This window comes from Lissotriton helveticus, chromosome 10 (assembly GCF_964261635.1).
Source record: "Lissotriton helveticus chromosome 10, aLisHel1.1, whole genome shotgun sequence".
In the NCBI taxonomy this organism is placed as follows: Eukaryota; Metazoa; Chordata; class Amphibia; order Caudata; family Salamandridae; genus Lissotriton; species Lissotriton helveticus.
The window spans coordinates 921,500,181-921,521,031 of NC_136071.1; the positions used below are offsets into that span (position 1 = coordinate 921,500,181).

The 20,851-nt window shown below is 42.4% G+C and overlaps 1 protein-coding gene across 2 annotated transcripts in view; it reads left to right on the forward strand.

The window, feature by feature from the left end:
• The window catches only part of TRDMT1 (tRNA aspartic acid methyltransferase 1), a 248,182-nt gene that overhangs the window by 139,367 nt on the left and 87,964 nt on the right, over positions 1 to 20,851 (forward strand). For both annotated transcript variants that reach the window (XM_078663576.1, XM_078663577.1), the window contains one exon: positions 13,996 to 14,061. In XM_078663576.1, the coding sequence (XP_078519702.1) occupies positions 13,996 to 14,061 (66 nt within the window). The remainder of the gene's footprint in view (positions 1 to 13,995; positions 14,062 to 20,851) is intronic.

Consider the following 20,851-nt stretch of genomic DNA (forward strand, 5'->3'; position numbering starts at 1 on the left):
GTACTCTGATGTTATCGGCAGCAAGCCTGGCTTTCAGGAGTCCAGTTGTGGAGGGAGCAATACGTTTTAGTATCACTCTCTCTAATATCTGCGCAAGTACTTAAGCGTATAGGGTACAATCAATATTGATTAGAGAATTCGGCCTGAAGTTCTTAACATCCAAGGAATCCTTCCCCTCCTTGGGATTGACTACTATTGTAGCCTTAGATGCAGAGCCTGTATTGCATCCTGAGGAATTATAATACTGAAAAACTGATTTTAGATGGTAAACTAACAGGTCCAAAACGATTTGATTACATTTGGATGTGAAGCCATTGGGGCCAGGGGCTTTTCCTGTCCTGACATTCTTCTATCTTTCAATCAGACCTTTAAGAAAAGCTTGGTCCTCTTGGGAATCCTGAGGGGAGGGCACATGAGCTCCAGGCATCAGAGCTCGCAATTTTTCTGGGTGTATACAGGCTAGTGTAAAAAGTGTGAAATACTTCCAGAATGTCTGTTGAGGGGGAGTAGGAGTTTCCCAGGCATTATTCTTAATACCAGAAGTAAAGGCCCTATTTTTGGAATATTTCCATTTTGATTATATTCATATTGCAAGTTGCGTAATTTTCTAACCACCTCCAAGCCAACATTGTGTCTAAAGGATTCACTTAATGTTCTTATTTCCAGTTCTATAGCCGTCAGATGTTTGTTCTTGGCCATATTTTTGGGCGAGGCAAGATTTATTAATGTCCCTCAAAGGGATGGCATTATGACATTCCATCTGATACAGGCAGAAGCGTCCTCCAGAGCATTTTCCCTTAAAAATTGAGTAATCGCAGTAGTGATTCTGTCTCTAGTGCTGTTATCCTCCAGGAGGGCATCATTAAGGTGCCATTGTTTGGGAGGGCGGTGAAGTTGTCAAGGTCAACCAATATGCAGGCGTGGTCAAAGATTATTATTGGCTTAATCGTGGGATCTTGGGTCATTGGAATAAGTGATTTGCCGACCAGGATATAGTCAATCCTGGATAGAGAGTGGTGTGAAGAGGAGTAAAATGTATAATCACTGCTTGATGTGTTAAATAACCTCCAGCCATGGAACAGATAGTTGTTCTTACAGCTATTTTCATTTGGTTATGGGACCAGCTACCCAAGAATGTGTGTGTTGACAGTCTAGCTAAGGTACCGTCTATCGGTAAATTGAAATCCCTACTCCGATGTAAACCAATTTTTCAGGGATCTCCAAAAGACATAATCTAATTCCTTCCAAAACTCCACCCAGTTATCATTCGGGGCATAGACATTCACGATAGCAAATTCCTTATCCTTCCTTTTAACCCTAGTGATAAGCCAACCGCCATATTGATCATGCATGTGAAATAAAAAATGTACTTCAGATTTCATAGAAAATAATCCGATAACTACATTCTTTTGTTTACTGCTGGGGAAATTAATGATTAGGTAACCCAGGAACAGTAGAATTTGGCATCTCTGTTGGATTCAATATGTGTCTTCTCTAATAATATTATGTCCCCCTTCCATTTGCTACAATGATCTGCAATCTTTTTGCGTTTGAAGAATGAGCTAGTGCACCCGAGACGATTCAGTTTTCCTGGGAAAAGTAGATTGACTGCCAATAATGTGGGAGCCAACATAAGTATGTAGGAATCGCATAACAATCCTGCCAAAGAGAACTGTATACAGTAGGCAAGGGAGTGATGAAGGCTAAACAAGGGAAATAGAGAAATAGAAGAGTGGATAATAGAAACAGAATTACGCCCAGAACCCCAACCACCCACCACCCCACCCCACCCCAGAACTGCAGAGATCCACCTATCTTCAAATGGGAGAGAGGTAGGCCACGAGCAGGCCAACCCCAAGTAGCACAGGTCTGAGCTCTATCCCATGATTGTATAGATTGGCCCTGCCCAACTCTGAATGATAGTAGCATAAGTGCATGCATGCAAAATTAACATTGACCGCTACCCAGGTGGGGTAATCCACCTAACCACAAAATTATTACCAACGTATATGGCATAAAGGGTAAGTGCATAAAATGTAGAACATAAGCTGAAACCTTAAGGGGAACATGTGAACCATCCCCATATAAACATAGTGAAAAGCATACCAACCGGTTGAAAGCGCATATCAACTTGGTACAATACGCAAACTGTGTGCATTTAAGATTTCACCATAGATAAACCTAAAGCAGAAGATCAGTGTTAACATCGTAAAGCATAACAAGTTCAGTATAATGAGGTGTGAAGTTAGTGGAAGAGGTCAAGGAGGCTCCAGTTGTCGCAACCTCAGGTGACAATGTCTGTTTCAGTCGCACGATCTATGAAGGTTTGGAGATCCGCTGGTGTTGTGAAGAACATCGGTTTCCTTATGAACAGGATACAGAATGTGTACGGGCCTGCAAAGGCGAAAGAAATGGAAATGTCTCGCAGCAGTTGGCGGAGGGCCAGAAATCCTTTCCTGATAGCAATAGTTTCTTTGAAGAAGTGCTGCGCTATAAATATTTTGGCTCCATTCCAGTGGATATACTGGTTTTCCTTATGTGAGCCAGGATCATTTCCATATGATGATAGTGCAGTGGACGGAAGATCATTGTCCTTGGTCATATCAATGTCACCGATGAGGTGCTGGGATGGGTACCTTGAAGGAATCCTGTGTGCTTTTTCTATTTTGAAGTCTTTCTCAAAGGTGAGGCCAAGGGAGCGTCAAATCCATGATTCTAGAAATTCTGCACATGAGTTAGCGCTGCACTCCACTTTTTTCAGTAGGCCAAAGATGCGTAGGTTGTCCCAACGATTGTGATCCTCGAGTTCCGATAATTCCCTCACCATTGTTATCATCTGAGTTGTAAGGTCTGATTGATTTTTCCCCTACGTGTTTGAGTCCTCCAAAGCACTGAATCCTGATTCAGCTTCCAAAAGTCTTTTGGCAAGGCCCTTGAAGCTGTTGCGGATGGCCTGTAGTTCGTGGTGCACAGCATCAGTATGGTTTTGGTTTCATGCCAACATCATGTAGAGCACCCAGACGTAATATGGCATTGATGCTTGAGGACATATCCACTCTGGGTTTGATTGGCAAATCTAGTAGAGGAGGTTCTGCTTTGGCATGTTTTAGTGGGACTTTACCATCTTTGGTCTCCTTGAGGTCCTTAGCCTCTTCGTTTCTATGTTCTGCCATCTCAAAACCACTGAGTGTTATAGTGATCGTTTATTTTTTTTGTGGGGGATCCGTTGAGTGTATATCAATGCGTATCAATGTCGGGGACAAAGCAAATGTGCAAACCACCAAAGAGCCTAAAGAAACTGCGGTTATTGTCCTCAATGAAATCGCAGGACTCAGTCTGTTCTGCCGTGGTCATAGCTTGTCCAACACCACATAGGAGACTCGTGGATTAGGATATGAAATGAAGGCAGCTGGATTGGGAGGAGAATCCGTGCACCAAGAGTCAAGAAGAAAGTAAGTAGTCAGGGCAAGCTTGTGGTGGCCACTGGTTGCTGATGAGGCGCGAGTGCACCGTGGTTGCGCCATGAGGTGGTAGTATGCCCCACCTGAAATCTGTGTGTTCTCGTATCGCCTGTGGACCCCCAAAATACAGTGGCAAGATCCTACCTTGTTGACAATGGAAACATTGTCAGCCTATGACTATCTACTCCAGGAGTGTTGCATATCACTGGCTTCGGAAATGAGCACTTTGTGTATTTCAGTATTTCACTGGTCCGCCAAGTGACCTAGTCACAAGAAGCACATATTGCCCCTAGGCAACTCTACACCAACTCTTTCAGCATGTAGGTGTCCCGCAGAAGCTTCAGGCTGAGTTCTCGCCCGCCCTGTTCTGCCTTGACTGCTGAAACTGGCTATTCCTGAGTGATAATTTTTTTTACGACATCCTCTTTTATGTGACCTCATCCCACCTGCCACCCAAGCACTATACTGGCATTCATTGCGAGTCATTCGGCCTTAATAAAAACGTTCGGCATCACCCAGAAGACTAATTAAAGCAGGACAAATCCTTCATCCAAGTAAAGCTCAAATATATATTCACAGAAGGAAACTCTCTACTAAAGATTAGCACCCAATCTGACCATCCCTCTATTTAATAAGTAACTATTAGCCAATGTAAGAAAAACGGTGGTTGCCAGGATTCACAAAGGCGATGAAGACTTGGCTTTCCTCAAGATGATAAATAAATAACAGACTGTGCCACTTGCAATCCCTAAGAGGCAATGATCAATAGAGAATGTGTGATTATAGCCTCCAAAACTACAACAAATCACCTTGAGCGAGTAGGCGCAACCAAATGTGCAGCTGTCTGTTACTCTTCACTGCACAACAGCATACCTAAGAACAAGTACACAATTGTAGAAACACTATATGAGCAGTCTTTGACATGTGTGCATGACACCAAAGCAAAGATAACCTTAAAAGTGATTTTCAGTAAATATGGTGGCAATTTTATTTGGAACATATGGTGTTCTACATAGTCATACATAGAGAAGGGGAGCCAATTATTGTTTTGTATCATAGAATCATGTGTATTTATATTTTATCTAAGGCAGCATTTTCAATATTAAGAAAGTGCAGATAGCGCATACGCACTTCAGACATATCTAAATGTCTGAAGTGCATATGAAGTCTGTTCCACAAGCAGTCAGTAATTTATACATTGCTTCAATGTATTGTAACAGTATGAATCTCAATGAATAAACATCAAAGTTAAAATATGTTAAAAAATGTATTAAAGCTGAAGTAAATGGGACTAATCAGGCCTGATATACTGTCTGGTATAAAGCTGGAAAAAAGCAGCTAGTTGAATGTAACTACATGTCATCATGGCCATGATCCCAGTGGAGTCAACTCGGGTAATATTGATATCAATGAACGCAGTCCTGTGCGAGTAGAGCGTGGCAAACTGGTACATGACTATGCATGTAAATCCTTCAATCCTGGAAACCGGGTACCACCAGAAGTAAATGACGTACTAGAGGAGCAATTACGGTCTCAAAAGAACCAGTAAAAGACCTGTGTCAACTTATTACAGGACCATCAGAGACACAATAGGAAGCTGTCTGGTTTAGAATGACTTGTCGATGCCAGGAGCTGAAACTCTACATTTAGCATGTGTGCTTAGGCATTAATTAAGTGGAGTATTAAAGGCACCATTTTCAGTAAATCCCAGGAAGGTTATCAATGTACCCAGGTCCTGGTTGGGGACAAGGGGCTGAACCATTTCCTTCTACTACGAAAAGCAATGGGCACGTTGCATTCACACACGCCCTCTCCATCCATACACTAACACTATATAAGCCTGAGCCTCCAATCTTTTACTCCTTTTGCTTCAATAGAGGGTCCAGTGACACTGATAGGAGGATAAAATTGTAGCAGAATGACGATATCTAGAACAGTCGAATCCTGTTTGCTACTACAGATGCATACCCTATATGAATAATCTGGTGAAAACTGAAAAGTCCCTGCAATTATGTCCTGAATATATCTTACAATATTCTATTTTTACAAATCCATGATATTATGTGTTATACCAATATTTATTAACGTTTTAACGAAAATGGAGTAATGTCCTTTTAACATGTATTTAATTTGTATTTGTATTGTGATGGTTTTTATTAACTAAAAACATTTAACTAGATGTGTGGGTCCAGTGATGCACGCACCATAAAAAAACTTCTCTGGTCCTCATGCTTGACATCAAAGCACAACCACGAAGTTCACAGCATAGACACATTTTCTTTTATCCAAGCACGCCCTCAGAGTAAAAGGTGCTATACAAATGCGAATAAAATATAATAAAATTCGGCTACATTTCAGAAGAATGTTATGTTTGTAGGAGACCTTGTCTTTGTGTTCAAAAGTACCTCTGGATTGTGACGGGCACGCCTGATTGCATCTAGGAAAGAGGCAGTAGTTGTAGAAACTCGCAGCAGTCTCCAATTCTGTTAGAATAAAGTGCTGCTTGTTAGCTCCTCTTTACCTCAGATTACCCCTGATTCTTATCTATTTGCTCTCATGCTTTCAAAGCGTTCATCGCAGTTTTTGAGCTACGGGTAGCGTGAGTGGTCCTAAAAGCCAGACACCCTACCGATGAGGCACTGGCATGGCCAGGTGTTGCCTCCGAGAGATCCACAAATCAGAGTGGACTCAGCCAAGCTCATTAGAGGTAGGAGGTGTGAGTAGTGGACCTGGGTCCTGAGTTTGCACTCCTTCATGTTTTTTCGAACAACAGCATTCAGGCACTGACTGACAAGGGACTGCTTCCTCATTCTTGCAGGAGGAGATCGCCATCATCAGCAAATGGGACACATCCCATCCCCCTCCTAAGTTCAATTGGGCCGTGCCTTGGTACACAGGGAAGAAGCTGAAGGCATGGCATTTCACGGAGAAGAGGCCATAGTCTCTGCAGACGCCCCAAAAACGAGGGAACCCCTTTGCCCTAACAGACCCCCAAACACTACTTGTCTGCTTAAATCCCCTCTACCCTGCATTCCCCTATCTGACTCTATTGCTTAAGAGTAATATTATCTTCCAGCATACCATTGGGCAGCGAAAGCTGTCCAGATCCCCCCTGGCGGGTCTCAGGGCCTTTGTACGCCTCTCACGCCAGCTGCCTCCAAGAATCTCTGCATCCTACTAAATTTTCATTAGTTGGTGTTCTGTTCCTTTGCAATCAGTCTACTACCTAATCTCTATTACTCCTTGCTATACTGTTAATTCAGTTCCATCAACTAGTTTTTATCACCCAGACAAAAACATACAACCTGAGTCAAGTAAGAAATCATTCAACTGCAACAGTTGAAGAAAGCAAATGCGACATCTATTGCATTACAAATGCTTGTTTGTAAAAATGCCCATGCGGTGCTTTAACTTTAATATTGTCTGCACCCCTTTCTGTAGACAAGCCATGTCTAAAGAAAGGGGTGTGGTCGCCATTAAAGTGAAAGCGTAATATGGGGCGCTTTTACAAAGAAAAACATTTGTTTGTGAAGTTCACAAATAAATGCTTTTTTTTGTAAAAGCGGCCTATGCCGTGCTTTCACTTGAATGGCATACTATACACGGGGTGACCCAATGGAAGTCCAAGGACCTGGGTATCAAGTGTTACAGACAAAAATGGTCCTAGACGTTGATTCTAAATGTGATTATCAGTACTTATTCAATAGAGTACAATTCCTTTTGTTTTTTATTCCACATGCGATTCTCATGATAGTGCAATATACAATTTATACAAAAAGCAAAAGGGGTTACTGTCCTGTACCTGATGAAGACCCGCTCATGAGGATATCATTTGCCCTTTCTTTCCTTGGGTCGAAACGTTGACGACAATCTCCCTACCCTGAGCCTGCATCTGCAACTCCCCTTTTCCTCGCCCCTCCTTTCCAGAAAACACGGACTGTGACACAGCAAGAAAGAGTAACATTTTTTGCGAACAAAATCTTCGGGGCAGGCTCTATGTTGGCAGCTCTAAGGACTTTTTTGCCTTAGATCTAACAAAGACTACATTTTCTCTGACCATCTCGGTCCTCTCTATTCACACTAGCACCTACTGTTCACTCTATCCTTTGTTCACTACCTGACAGTAACCCCTTTTGCTTTTTGCATTTGTATAAATTGTATATTGCCCTATCATGAGAATCTTTTAAAAAAGAATAAATAGTTGAGTCTCCTCTCCTCTGTTGAGACACACCTTAGTTTCTTTTGTGGTTTGTTGGACTTATTGATGCGTTGGGCTATTGTTTTTCTCTCCCAAAGAATTTTCCATTGCAGGATTGAATCGCATGTGGAATAAAAAACAAAAGGAATTGTCATTCACTTGAATGGCAAACGCTCCCCTTTCCTTAGACGCGGCTTGCCATTAAAGTTTAAGTGCGGCATGGGGCAGTTTAAAAAAAAAAACATTTTGTAAATAGTAAAAAAAAAAAATAGTGCACCGGCATTTGCTGCAGCAAATGAAGCAAAGGCACAGCCAGCACTTTCAGCATGGCATGCCACGCTAAGTAAAAAAAAATATAAAGTTTTGCGAGAGATCGTTTGCTGCCTGCAACAGCAGGCAGGTGAAAACCGTTAAACTAAATAGTGCTCGGAGGATGTAATTAAAGCCCACCAAGCACCAACACATGTAAAAGGGGTTGTCCTCATGGTAGGTTACAATATGAGACAAGGTAGTACTAAGGAGGGGCTACTAAGCCTATTAACCAATGAAAAGCCACAGTTTCCAAAGTACAATGACACAAGCCAGTGGGCGGAGAGTGGGCGGAGCTTCAAGTCCATACTCAAATAAAGCATGCCTCTCAGAGCTGCACATGGGCTGCCCAGGCTTGACCTAAAAACGATTTAGAAAAAAAGGTACTTCTTACAGTGTTATCAGGACCTTGTATGTGCTACCATAGATTTTTTCTTTAAACTTAAGCAGACAAAAAGGGTCTTCAGCTGTATCAGTGGGCATCAGACATTTCATGTCCCTATGGTGAGATGGTGCCTTTCACCTTTGCTTTCTACCCTTCATAAATAGTTTAGTATCAAGACTTAGAGATTATCTGAATACAAGTGTAACCCGGGGTCCTTTTATATTAACAAATGTAGACCCTCTGACATGCTCTGACTTCCTGATAAGGAAGGCTAGCAAAGTGAAGGCATGTTTAGGTTTTGGCTAGCGTAGACTGCGTATGCGCAGTCTTGCTTGCGATATCTTATGTTTTAGGGTAGATTTCACTAGCGAGCTTAAGCCCCGCCCCTCTTTTCCATTGACTGGCATCACAGTTTAGTGTAAACGGTGGCCAGCCATTGGAAAAGAGCGTCCTCTGGCATACACTTTTCTCTTATAGAGCCGTCCCATTCGGACTGGCTTCCCCGACTTCCGGCTGGCGTAAAAGGTTTCTTATCTTTTTTATAGGGCGAAACAGATGGCCCCATAAAGAAGAAGATAAACCTTTTACGCCAGCAGGGCAGTCCGTCCAAGTGGGACTGCTCCAAAAGAGAAAAGTCTCAGTCGAGGACAGGCACGCGCAACAAACTCCATCGATAGGGCAGTGTCTTGCAATTAGAGGTGTAGTGTCTCACGAATCGGACAAACAGCATCACACATCACATAATCAGAGGAACAGTGCATCATAATCAGATCGAACAGTGTCACACAACACACAACCAGAGAAATAGTGCCTCACAATCAGACAGAACAGTGTCACACAACTGCGAAAAGTGTCCTTTAAATCGAGGAATGGCGCCGCAATCAAAGAAACTGTGTTTTACAGTAGGAGGAACAGAGCACGGAAATCAGCAAAGCAGCGTCCCGCCTTTAGAGGGACTCCGGTCTGTTGTCAGCTGTATAACGCGGCGCTTATGACAACGGCGCCACACATTTAGAGAGACAGTTCATGGAATTAGATTAACCCGCAATTAAAAGGAAAGGCCCGTCACAAGAAGGAGAGCTTGCGCAATCAGAGGAACCGTCTCTACAATCAGAGAAACAGTGCAGACGCGTTGTCTCCACATTAGAGGCAGCTTGTCTCGAAATCAGAGACACTCTTTTGCAATTCGTGGACCGGTTACCCGCAGTTACAAGGCCAGGATCACGCAAAACTGTTTTCCGTCATTTCCTCAACCGGTGGCCTTCAAGGGACGTGTCAGGGCAAAAAATGCGGGCCAGGGGCCTGAGACAAAGACATTGCAATCTAAATATTCACGTGTAGGGTGGGGGGGGCTAATGGGGTGTATAAGAGCGACACGCCATTCATAGACAGAATTATAATACTTCTCAAAATGAAATAGGGACGCTGGTATGACCCAGGTCAGTGCGCTACAGATGGCACCATGGCAACTTTCTTTACAAGGATGTGCCCACCCCTCCCAGGCCCCCTGCCAGTGCTGGCGCAGGAGGTACACTGGGGTTTAGGACGCCTTTTGTCCATCCATGTAAAGAGGTGTGTGAATAAGGGATAACTCAACCAGCGCCCACCGCGCACGGAATGCTTTCCAAGCGCTCCCAGCTGACAGCGAACAGAGGATGTGGTCCGTCGGCTAGACTGCTGACTTTGGTGCTGGAAACCAGGGTTCGAGTCTCGGGCCGCGTCCACATCCTGTGATTCTGGACAAATCACTTAATATCCCTGTGCCTGAATGTGTAAGTAACCGGTGCTCATGTAAAGTGCTCCAATACCTTCGGGTCGAGTTCGCTATATAAATATGCCAAAAAAAACACACACAAAAACTGGACACTCCTGTGTGGGGGTCGCCACTCCACAAAACCAGTAGCTACTGGGGTGGAAACAGGTGGATACATTGTAGGTATCCTGATGGCAGTCTTGACACAGGCACTGAGGCCCAAACACTTCGAGCCCTCTAGATACCAGGTTGGAAACAGCCCCACCCACCCCACTTCCGTTCGGCCCTGACACAGCCTTCTGGCCCGAACCCCTAGACTATGGCCGGTCTGTGGCCCGGGCATCCTCATCGGCTCAGCTCTGAGCTCTGTTGCCGCCAGACCAGTCCCCCGCGCACTCAATCCAAGACTTGTTTCGGAGTGTAGGGGTCTACACACTGCCCGACGCCTTTGTAGTGAGGCCAGGCATCTTGCAGATAGGCCTGTTGTGCCCCCGCCCCGTCTTGCTGAGGGCTACTGGGAATGAAATATACACAAGTCCATTGAGCCTATTAGAGCCTATTAGAGCCAGACCGGCACTCTTTTGGATTAAAGTCTGGAGGAATAGCGCTGCCGCACTTACTCAAAACATCATGAAAGATTGTTTAAATTGTGACCACGGAATGGCGATTCCTTGGCTCTTGGAAGTTTTTAAAACACTGAGTGCAGTGGACAGAGGCAATTTATTCACTGACCCTACGCTAATTGAATCCAAGGATAAAGCCGAGGTTAAAAATGCACTGTACGCACTTTACAATACTGAACGGATAGGAAGAGAATCGCAGAAATCAACTGTCGCAAAATACTTAGGGAATGAACTGTGTAGACAACCCCTCCCGCCCTATCTCTCCCTACCTATGACTAGCTGGGAGAGATCACTTATGTTTCGCTTAAGGGCGGGTACAGTGAAATTTTTGTTGTCTTTTCCTTTGGGGTATCGACATAGCACGGATTTCAATCCGTGCCCCTGTGATGGTGTCAGTTCACAGGATGATTTGCACTTCCTATTCTTTTGTAAATTTTACCTTAGGTATATTAAATGGTTTTTAACTCCTTATTTTAAGAAAGATAGACCACTCTCACTTAATGAGTCGCATAGAATGTTGGTTTCCCTGGATTCTGATGAACTAATTTTTCGCACCAGCACTTTTTTAAGACTGACTATACGAGTGCGTAAAATGGTGGAAAATCCCTGAAATCACAAATTAGTCTTACTGGAGCTGAACTGTAAGGAATTCCAAAGCATGTAATTTTTATATTATAAAACTTTTTGTATGTATGTATATTGTGATGATTTGTTGTTTTTAATTGCGGTACTTTTATGAATTTTATGAAATTCGAATAAAGGTCTTTTGAACTTGAACTACACAAGTCCACATTGTGTGTGGTTTCAAAATGGCGGGTCCATTGTCCTTGAACTGACCTCTGACTGTATCATGACAACTTGATATATGCTCATTTTCCAGTGGCATCTATTATATTCCATTTCTTCTATTGCTTCTTAACTAGTAACACATTTTTGTTGACTTTGTATCTGTAGTAGATGGAGAATTATCTTAAAACTGAACAATTGCTCATTCTTCTTCTTTAATTAGGTACCACTTCGTAGGTAATCACAGATGTTTGTATACAATATAAGAATGCCCTATGTTCCATTAAAATGGCGGTACGCCAGGAAGTTACTTCTGAGCTACTCCTGCTATACACCCACTCATCATAAAATATAATAAAATAGATTGTCCTAGCACGTGTCTCTTACAATTTAGCAACTAACACATTGGTAGAACCCTCTTGGTTTGCCGCTTGTATCTCCCAGGTCTTAAACGTAAGACCATAACTATTATATCTTGGGGAAGGGGGGGGCATCTAGCTACTAAAGTGCTAGGGAACATGTTTTATGTTGGGTTTTTTAAATCCCAAAGCCTTTTATGAGGAGATGAGGGAAAACAACATTAAAAGGGGTTAGTGTCCGTCAATGTTTAGTGTGATGTTAACATGGCTTTGGGATTCTTAATTCCGAATAAGACTCTCGCCTTGCCTCATGGGCTTCTGCGGGAGCCGCTCAGAGGATCCTGGCGAGTGACATTTAATGGGAATTACACCCAACTTGCTGTCGCCACGCTCACCTGCTGCCCCTACAGCCAAAGGAAGAGGAGGCCAACACTGCCCTCCCGCCGACCGCTGCGGCACAGCTGCACACACAAAACTGGTCTGCTTCGGACACTTGTCACTGGCGGCCAAGTGCACCTATGGTGTGGCAGCCCGACGTGGGGTGTGCGCCATTCTACCAGGGCCTAAATTCACTGAGCTTCAGGGCCGACCAGGGTGGCACCTGGCCTCCAATATTCTGTCAGGGCCCCCCCCCCCTGTGCTGCCTGGTGTATTGGGGTACCCAGAACTCCCCGTGAACTCACAGGCCTTCTTCCCCTATTCTCAAAGGCCCATCCCAATTTCACCAGGCCTGCCTGTGTGTTGTGGGCCTACCGCTTTTCTAGTTTAAAAACTGCTTACAGCAAAATGACGGTTAAAGCCATTTGCTTTGCTATACAATACCATTAGCAAAGCAAATGGCTTTAACTTAACTAAAGGCGAGACTTGTTGCATTTTCAATGCTTGTTCTAGGGGTATCTGTCTCTCATCTTCGGTGGTCTGGTCTGAGCAGCAATCCTAACTTTCCTGAGAATATGCATAGGGTGTGCAGTGTGACGACACAGTAAGCAATAACAGTTAAAAGAAAGTATGAACCACGCTGTGCTAAAATACACATTTTTGCACTAAATGAGTAGAACTAAAAGACTAGCAATGTAGGAAGCCGTCCAATACCCAGAAATCTATCATTTACTTGCATTTTCTTGCATAAGACTTGTTCTAGATGCTCTACCCATTTTAATGGTTGCAAATGCTGCAATTCGGCATTCAAAACCGTTCAAATCCTTTCATCTCTGTGCCAAACCCATTGTAGAAGTTGGAGAAGTTTTTTCTGGACCCTGAAATATGATTATGAATGGATACTGATTGAGTGTCTGAAGGGACATGTTGTAGGTGTCCCTTGCAAATAACAAATTGGAATCATATGTATCAATGTTTTATGACCCGAATCCAGTCATAAAACATTGACATTTTACTAACACCTCAGAAGAGGTGGCAACCCATGCAGAAATTGGAAGGGGTCCATTTTAAACACCTTCCCTTTTATGAATGTTAAAAAAAAAGTTTGTTGGGGAGCAGTCAGTGGTCCATGAGACCATTGCCAACTCTGAAACAAAATAAAAAATGTTCTTTTTAATTGCAGTCCATTTTCATCTAAGGAAAATGGAATGAATTAAAAAAAACGTTATTTAAAATGCGATCACAGGCATTGTGTGATGCTCACTCCCGCAGGCCACATCCCTGTGATGACATCAAATCACAGTGAGTCACAATCTGCGACCTACCTCATAAATGTTGATGAAGTTGATCATATCATGATGCACTATGATTTAGAATTTTGTTAGCCAATCTATTATTTTAAATTTCATACATCAGGCCTGATATTCCGCTGAATGCTTGTGAATCTCAAAAATGCAAAATTTACATAAATTATAGATTAGCCATAGTTTTGTCTATCAGCCTTTCTGCTTGTAAATAGGCTATGTTTGTAGTACATGTTTTTAATTGGACATTGGATCGTTTGTGTTTTTTATTTTTTCTATTTGTTGACTTTAGATATGAATTGCCAGTTAGCGAATATGTTTTGATTTTTAGTTGTACTAGTAAAGTGGATGTAACTGTAAGGTTAAAGACTACAAAACAAACAGAATTGCATAATTGACAGGCATTGTTGACTATTTTTCAATGCATATTTTTCTTCAGACTTCTAAAACGGCCTAAATACATCCTTTTGGAAAATGTCAAAGGTTTTGAAGCTTCTTCTGCCAGGTACAGTGCATTTTATTTTTATAATACTCTATACTTTTATATAGCTTTAAAGTAAAAGTACTGGAAGCGTGTTAACACAAAATGCAACATTTGTGACATAATTAGAACGACGATGATAAAGTTATGAAAAAAAAATCACACAGAGGAGATCTCTGCTATAACAAAAAGAAATCGTTATCTTTTGATGTAGAGTTTAAAGGAATTGCTTTGTACACAGTCAGGCTTTAGAGGGCTTACAAGAACGCAGCAAGACTTGCAAATAGATGCACACGATTGCACAAGTTCAAACGTCTGTATCTGCATCTTTTGAGAACACACCAAAATGCACGAGGTTTCTAAATTACAATAGAGAATTACTCCGGATTGGCGGGGCCAGGCTTTTATACTGCAGCTAATATTCTTACTGGGTTTCATGGCTCTGTGACCACATGGTTGAGGAGTTCCTAGAGCTAGAAACAGTAAGCCTTACTTCTGGAGTTGCTAAGGCTTGCGTAAGCAGAATGGACCTTAAAAACAATTAAGGTCTAGGCTTGAGTGTACCTACTGCCCATCTCCTTGGACAGCCGAAAATACACCACCACACAGCCATACCCTTTTGAAAGTTGTCACCTTGATTGTGGGTGCCTTAAGCCAAAACTGTTCGCGTCGCTACATCAGGTGCTCCTTCTGTGGAAAAAAAACATGCTGTCTGGTAGGCCATTCATTGACAGCGTGGTAGGCTTAACAGTACCTTTTGTTTTTCCAAAGTGGAAGGTTGCTTTGTAAAACAGAAAAGCAGTATCTTTACGTGCTGGAAGATTTTTTCCCAGCGGGTGGGGGACATTTATTTCCTGTTCAAGTCAGAAAAAAGTTGCCAAGATTAGGGGCTATCCTATACAGGACTGGTTTAGTGATACCTTTCTCTCTAATTGCGCTGCAGTGAGAGTGCTACTTACAGCAGAGCCAGTGACCCTTCATCTACAACACAGAGTTACTGCTCTAAATGAGGGATGGAAACTAAAGGTTTAGCCAATGGGGCATCCATAACTTTTTAGTCAATGTGTTTTTACTATCACCCCTGAATGATCATCAAAATTTCACCTTCAATATCTTAAATTATATTATCCTCCTAACCAGAGTAGAAATCCATTTTGGAAGCTGCGTTCACGCAAGACACAGAACATGTTAGTACAGATAGCATCTACTTAGTTGAGCCCTGAGTAACCTTTGTCGCACCACAGCCCCATTCCACATTTGCAGTTGCACATTAGGTGGCGTGGAAGCACAGCTTGATATTAGTTCAGCTTCGAACATTTGCTCAGTTGACAATTCAATATGCTCAAGTCCTGCTTGTCTTTGCATTACTGTAATTGTTCAGTCCCCATAGTGCAAAATAATGTTTAGAAATCAACATTAAGTCCTCCATCCAGGGAGCTAGGATAATTTTCTTTTTTGGAACCAACTGTCCCTCTCCACCCTCGCCCCTGCTCCCAGATTCACACAAATGTCTTTTTTACCTACATGGTTCTGGGCACCTCAGTAAAATAATTAAGTTTAGAGGCCCTTTGTAAATAGCTTGTTTGTGCCTTTCAGAATATACATGTTACCACTTTCCTCCACAAATATGTGTCTGCGACCTCATGTACTAGGATATATTCACACAGAAGTTGGTAAATAGTGGCAAGAATGATGTATAGCTGTAAAATTAGTGCTGTGCTACCATCTAAATTTGAAGTCCTAATCCCCTCCTTCTCCTGTATCGAAGTAAGATGGAGATTAAGAATCAGAAGGCAACATAGACTTACTCTGAAAAATGGGAGTCACACAGTTGACTTAGTAATTACCTCCATGTGGATGTGGACAGGAATATAAGTGATACAAGCAGCATATCACACACTTTCCACGACAACCCCATTGCCTCCCCCTTGAAGTGAGAATTGACTACAAGATTGCTTGCTTTACCCATAACGCATTATATGCCGGGCAACCATCATATCTGAGTGACAAAGTTCAGGACACTGTAAGCAACAGTAACACTAGGAACTAAAGGGAACTATTTGGGAAATTCCGGTTTCCAGAAAACATCTAAGCATAATTGTTCTTCCCTAACCACCAGACTTTGAACTCTGTCGCTGAAGTTAGGCTGAACCAGAACCGCTTACCCCATAAGGAAATTGAAACCCACATCTTCAAAATGTATGCAAGTAACATTTTTGTCATTTCCACTATACCATCCATCATACCAAAGTTAGTTATATGTATTCTTCTCTTACTTGTATGTAAAGCACTCCACTTTCCTAGTGGGTAGGTATGCAATAAATACTACTGAAGTATATACAATTCTGGCTGCATTGTCACCTTTCAGATTTCTATAGAAGGTAGTGTGTCACAATCTCTCCCTTTCTGCGACAAATTGCTTCTTTGGAGGTGGCACTTTTTGCTATTAAAGACCAGATGGATGGATTAGGTCTGTGTGTGAGGAAAAAATATTATTATTCAAACCGAATGAAAGAAATTGTAAGATCATCTGATTATGATCTGTGTATCTAAGTGGTCTGGTTTTTAAAAAGAATTTGACAGCCGCCTCACCCTGACCATGATTAATGATTGTATACAGGCTGGTGATATCAAGAGTTACAAGGAGATATGTTTGTTCCCAGCTTGTATTCGCAATCTGTTTGATAAAATCAGTACTGTCCTTGATATAGGATACTAAATCAAAGACAAAAGGACAAAGTGCTTCATTTACCAAAATCGAGGTGTTCTCCAAAAGACTACCCATTGAGGAGACTATTGGTCTCCCAGGCGGTGTTTTGTTGTTTCCTATGCAGTTCTAGTATATGATAGAAGGTTGGTGTCACATGGTGATCTGTTTTAATAAAGCTGTACTCATTCTGGCTCAGAATTCCTTTACATTTCCAAAAATCAATCATTCCATAAAATTCAAGAATGCTTTGATTCTAATCTTTTGTGGAGATCTTTTCATAGCACACATGATCATTGAGCTGTTATAAGGCTTCCATTTCATACGAAACACTGTCCTGTATAACCATGTTCTCGCCTTTATCTGAAGGCTTTATTACAATTGATAGATCTTCTTGCTGGGTTTTAATTGCTTTCTGTTCTTCCAAAGAGATATTCTGATGCTGTCCCTTTGTGTCTTTCGGGTTAGATCTTAGTTTATCCAGATCTTTGATCACCATTTCATGGAAGCTATCAATCATGTCAAATGCAGTTCTTGGTACAAATCTTGATTTCTGCTTTAGGTGGCTAACAATACCAGTTTGTGCTATGTCACTTGCTGCCTGTGTCATGTTCTCCCCTTCCAGTTCTTCCCTTAAACCATGAAGTGCTCTTAATGCTTGAAGAACCGGGTTTTAGAACCCAGTGGCGCCAGGGGCACGCTCAAAGTCTTCGGATTCACCTGTCTTGGTATACGGAGACACGGAATACTTCAGGATGTCGTCAAAGATCAAATTTATTAGCTGCAGCTAGTAACAGTAATCCCAGCAATACAACACGGTGTACAACTCAGGAGACTGCTCAACTTTCATAGAGCAAGACATCACTTTTTATCCACATTTTGCTCATTATAAATGCACACCCACTGCGACAAATACTGACGAATGAAATACATTTTCCCACGCATTATCACATCATAAAAGCTCGATTTACATTGTACCAACCCACAAGTTAATTATTAGGAATGTCCCAAATTCAATTTCTACAAGCCGTACAAACCCATAATTGAAAGCACTATCCATGTAATGAAAAGTCATAAGAAAAGGAAACAGTTCAGATGCTGAATAGGATAAGATATGTACAAGGGCACTAAAGTTAACGATATCCTGAACATTGATTGGCAATCTCAGACAACGATCAGCCAGAGAAATTGGCTTCGCAAAGGGTCAGTTTCAGGTGACGGGGTCAGCGTCCTGCAGTTCTCTCACAAGTCAGCAAAGGCCTAGTTAATGCGTACATGAACAACGAAGCCCATGCAACTTTGTTTGTTCGGTTACCTCTACGGGCCTACGTGAGGGCAACACAACAACTCAAACAAAATGGAGTCCGGTTCGAGAATCACAGAACCTCAGCCCCTCCTTTTGCTATTACGTAGGCAATAACCTAAACTCATGTCAATCTGAATCCAGGTCTATATCTATTCTCATCAGGTCATTAAGGTGTTGCTGTAGCATCATCTTATTATCCTTCACTTCTCTCGGGATAGGTCTTCTCACACACATCGTAGCACAAAGACTACAAATGGCGGGACCACACTGGATGCACAAACAACACGAGAAAAGGATAGCTAAAACCATACCAAGGAACATCAGAATCTTCCATCCCCATCTGGACAACAGTCCCCAAATCCATCCAGTCAATGACCAGTTCCCTTCGTCTACATGTATAGACTCAGCGGACTTATATAACTTCATGATGGCTTGGTACACTGTCGGGGCATTATCTGGTATGAAAACACAGCAACTAGACCCGATCAATTTACATACCCCACCTCTATCTGCTAATATAATATCTAAAACCATACGGTTTTGTAACGTCATAAGACGATCCGCCTGAAGCTCAGCTGTAATATTGCTAAGAGCTCCTGCAGTTTCATTTATAGTGGCCTCAACCACTCTCTCAAGCTGTCAAATATTCCTACTATTGGCCATAGGACCCCAAAAGGGCACGAAACCCTTGAAGAAGTCTCCAGCTTCTTGTGCGACAGTGTCTTTCGCATCGATGACACCTGTACCATATCTTGTCTTATGGTAATTGAAAACAGCAGTGTATGTAGGGGGAAGCAAAAATGCCACATAACATGTGCCTGAAAAATCAGGTGGCAACCATGTATAGGCTCTATCGTGACAAACAAAATATGTGCCTTTAGCTGGCATGAACGGTGGAGAACTCTGGGATGCATAGACATAGGTGTGAACACACACACTCTTACCAAGCAGAGCTCTTGGATTCTGACCATTACCTTGCAGACAAAGATGACCTCGGTGGGGTACAATCCAAATAGGGGGAGACCCTTTTCGTCTGTCCTTCTCTGTCAGACTAATGCTATATCCAGTCTTGTTCCAACCAGTATATGCTCGTACTTCATCCTTAGGGATAGCATTATATGCATCAATATCTCTGATCATATCTACTATTCTCTGTATCAAGGCATTATTACTCGCAATATCTTTGACGGAACGTAAAGGAGATGCTTCATTCGCATAAATAAACATTGCTTGGAGTGCCCACACTGACCCATTAGGTGAAAAAGGCAAAACCAAATATGGCATTCCCTTATCTGTCGAATGCGGCATAAGACCACATACCCAACAGTTCGTTGTATTTACTACTAGCTGATGCTGATGCAACAACTGTATAAATGAATTGTTAACAAATTCTGATCTTCGTGTCTGCTCATGTTCAGACAAAGTGTGAAACTCATACAAAGGAACAGTAGGAAAAGAAAGAGCAGGTTGGGACGTAGGTACAAGCGTCTGTTGTGCAACATAGACAATCCAACCCACACAAGCCAATGTAATATTCAAAAACATCAAGAAACACAATATTAAAAAACATTTGCTACGAACCAATGTACATATTTTCATTTTAGAATCAATTCTCTCAACACTTTTCTCAGATACAAAAGACTCCATCCTCTAACCTGCTGCTCGCGGCTATTACCTTCTTCACTTAAGTGTGCGTCAAGATCGTGCTAACGACCAAGAACCCCAGACCTTTCGTCAATTCGCGGCTCACCCCTTAAGGCTGTACCGTGACCCTGCAGCTGAGTCCAGATGGTGACTCGAAAAAGAAAAATAGTCTCTTGTCTGAAAAAGGTGTAACTCACAACAAAAATTCAAATTTTATTTGTCCATTTATTTGTCCTTTCTCAGTCTTAGGTTGTAGCGCTCTCTGCCAGGCACAGTTTGCTCTTGAAAAAGTGTTTCCGGATCCGTTGTATCCAATCTTTGATGGGATGGCACAGCAGCTTGCAAAATTTCATCGTCCGCACGTTCTGACTGAGTCCATTCCAAATGTGCGTCACTAAAAGGTACGAATTTTGGAATTCTTTCACATTCAGAATCAGCTATACCGCCCCGCACCCACTTGTCATACGGTAAGGGCAATGGAACCTTTTTACAATGGGCACCATGTACCCAATTCTTTTTACCAGCTACTCTAACTGCAGTCCGAGTTGACAGTAACATTAAATACGGTCCAGTCCACCTTGGCTCCAAGTTCTTAGTTCGTTGGAAATTCTTCGTCAATACATATTCTCCAGGTTGAATCGTGTGGCCTGGATCTGCAGTAGCTGTCGGCAAACTGTCATAGACCTGTTGGTGGAGAACACGCAATTTAGCATTCAAGTCATGTAAATAATCCAGCAACATAGGGTACTCAATGTCACTGTATTTCTTGGGACGAGGCACACCCCAAACATTCGCAGGACGACCAAAAACTATTTCGTATGGGCTAAGTCCCACACGAGAATGCACAGTCATCCTCGTTGACAAAAGAGCCAACGGCAAGGCATCTGGCCATGTAACACCAGTGCTCTCTTGAATCTTAGCTAACTTCAGCTTCAACGTGCCATTATAGCACTCGACAAGTCCAGCTGACTGGGGGTGATTCGCAGCATGGAATTTCTGATTGATACCCAAACCAGCACACACTTTCTTCATGATTTGACCCACAAATTCACTCCCATTGTCAGACCATACAATTCTCAGCAAACCAAATCTGGTGAAATACTCTTTGAGCAAAACCTTGGCTGTAGACAAGGCAGTATTATCCTTTAGGGGGTAGG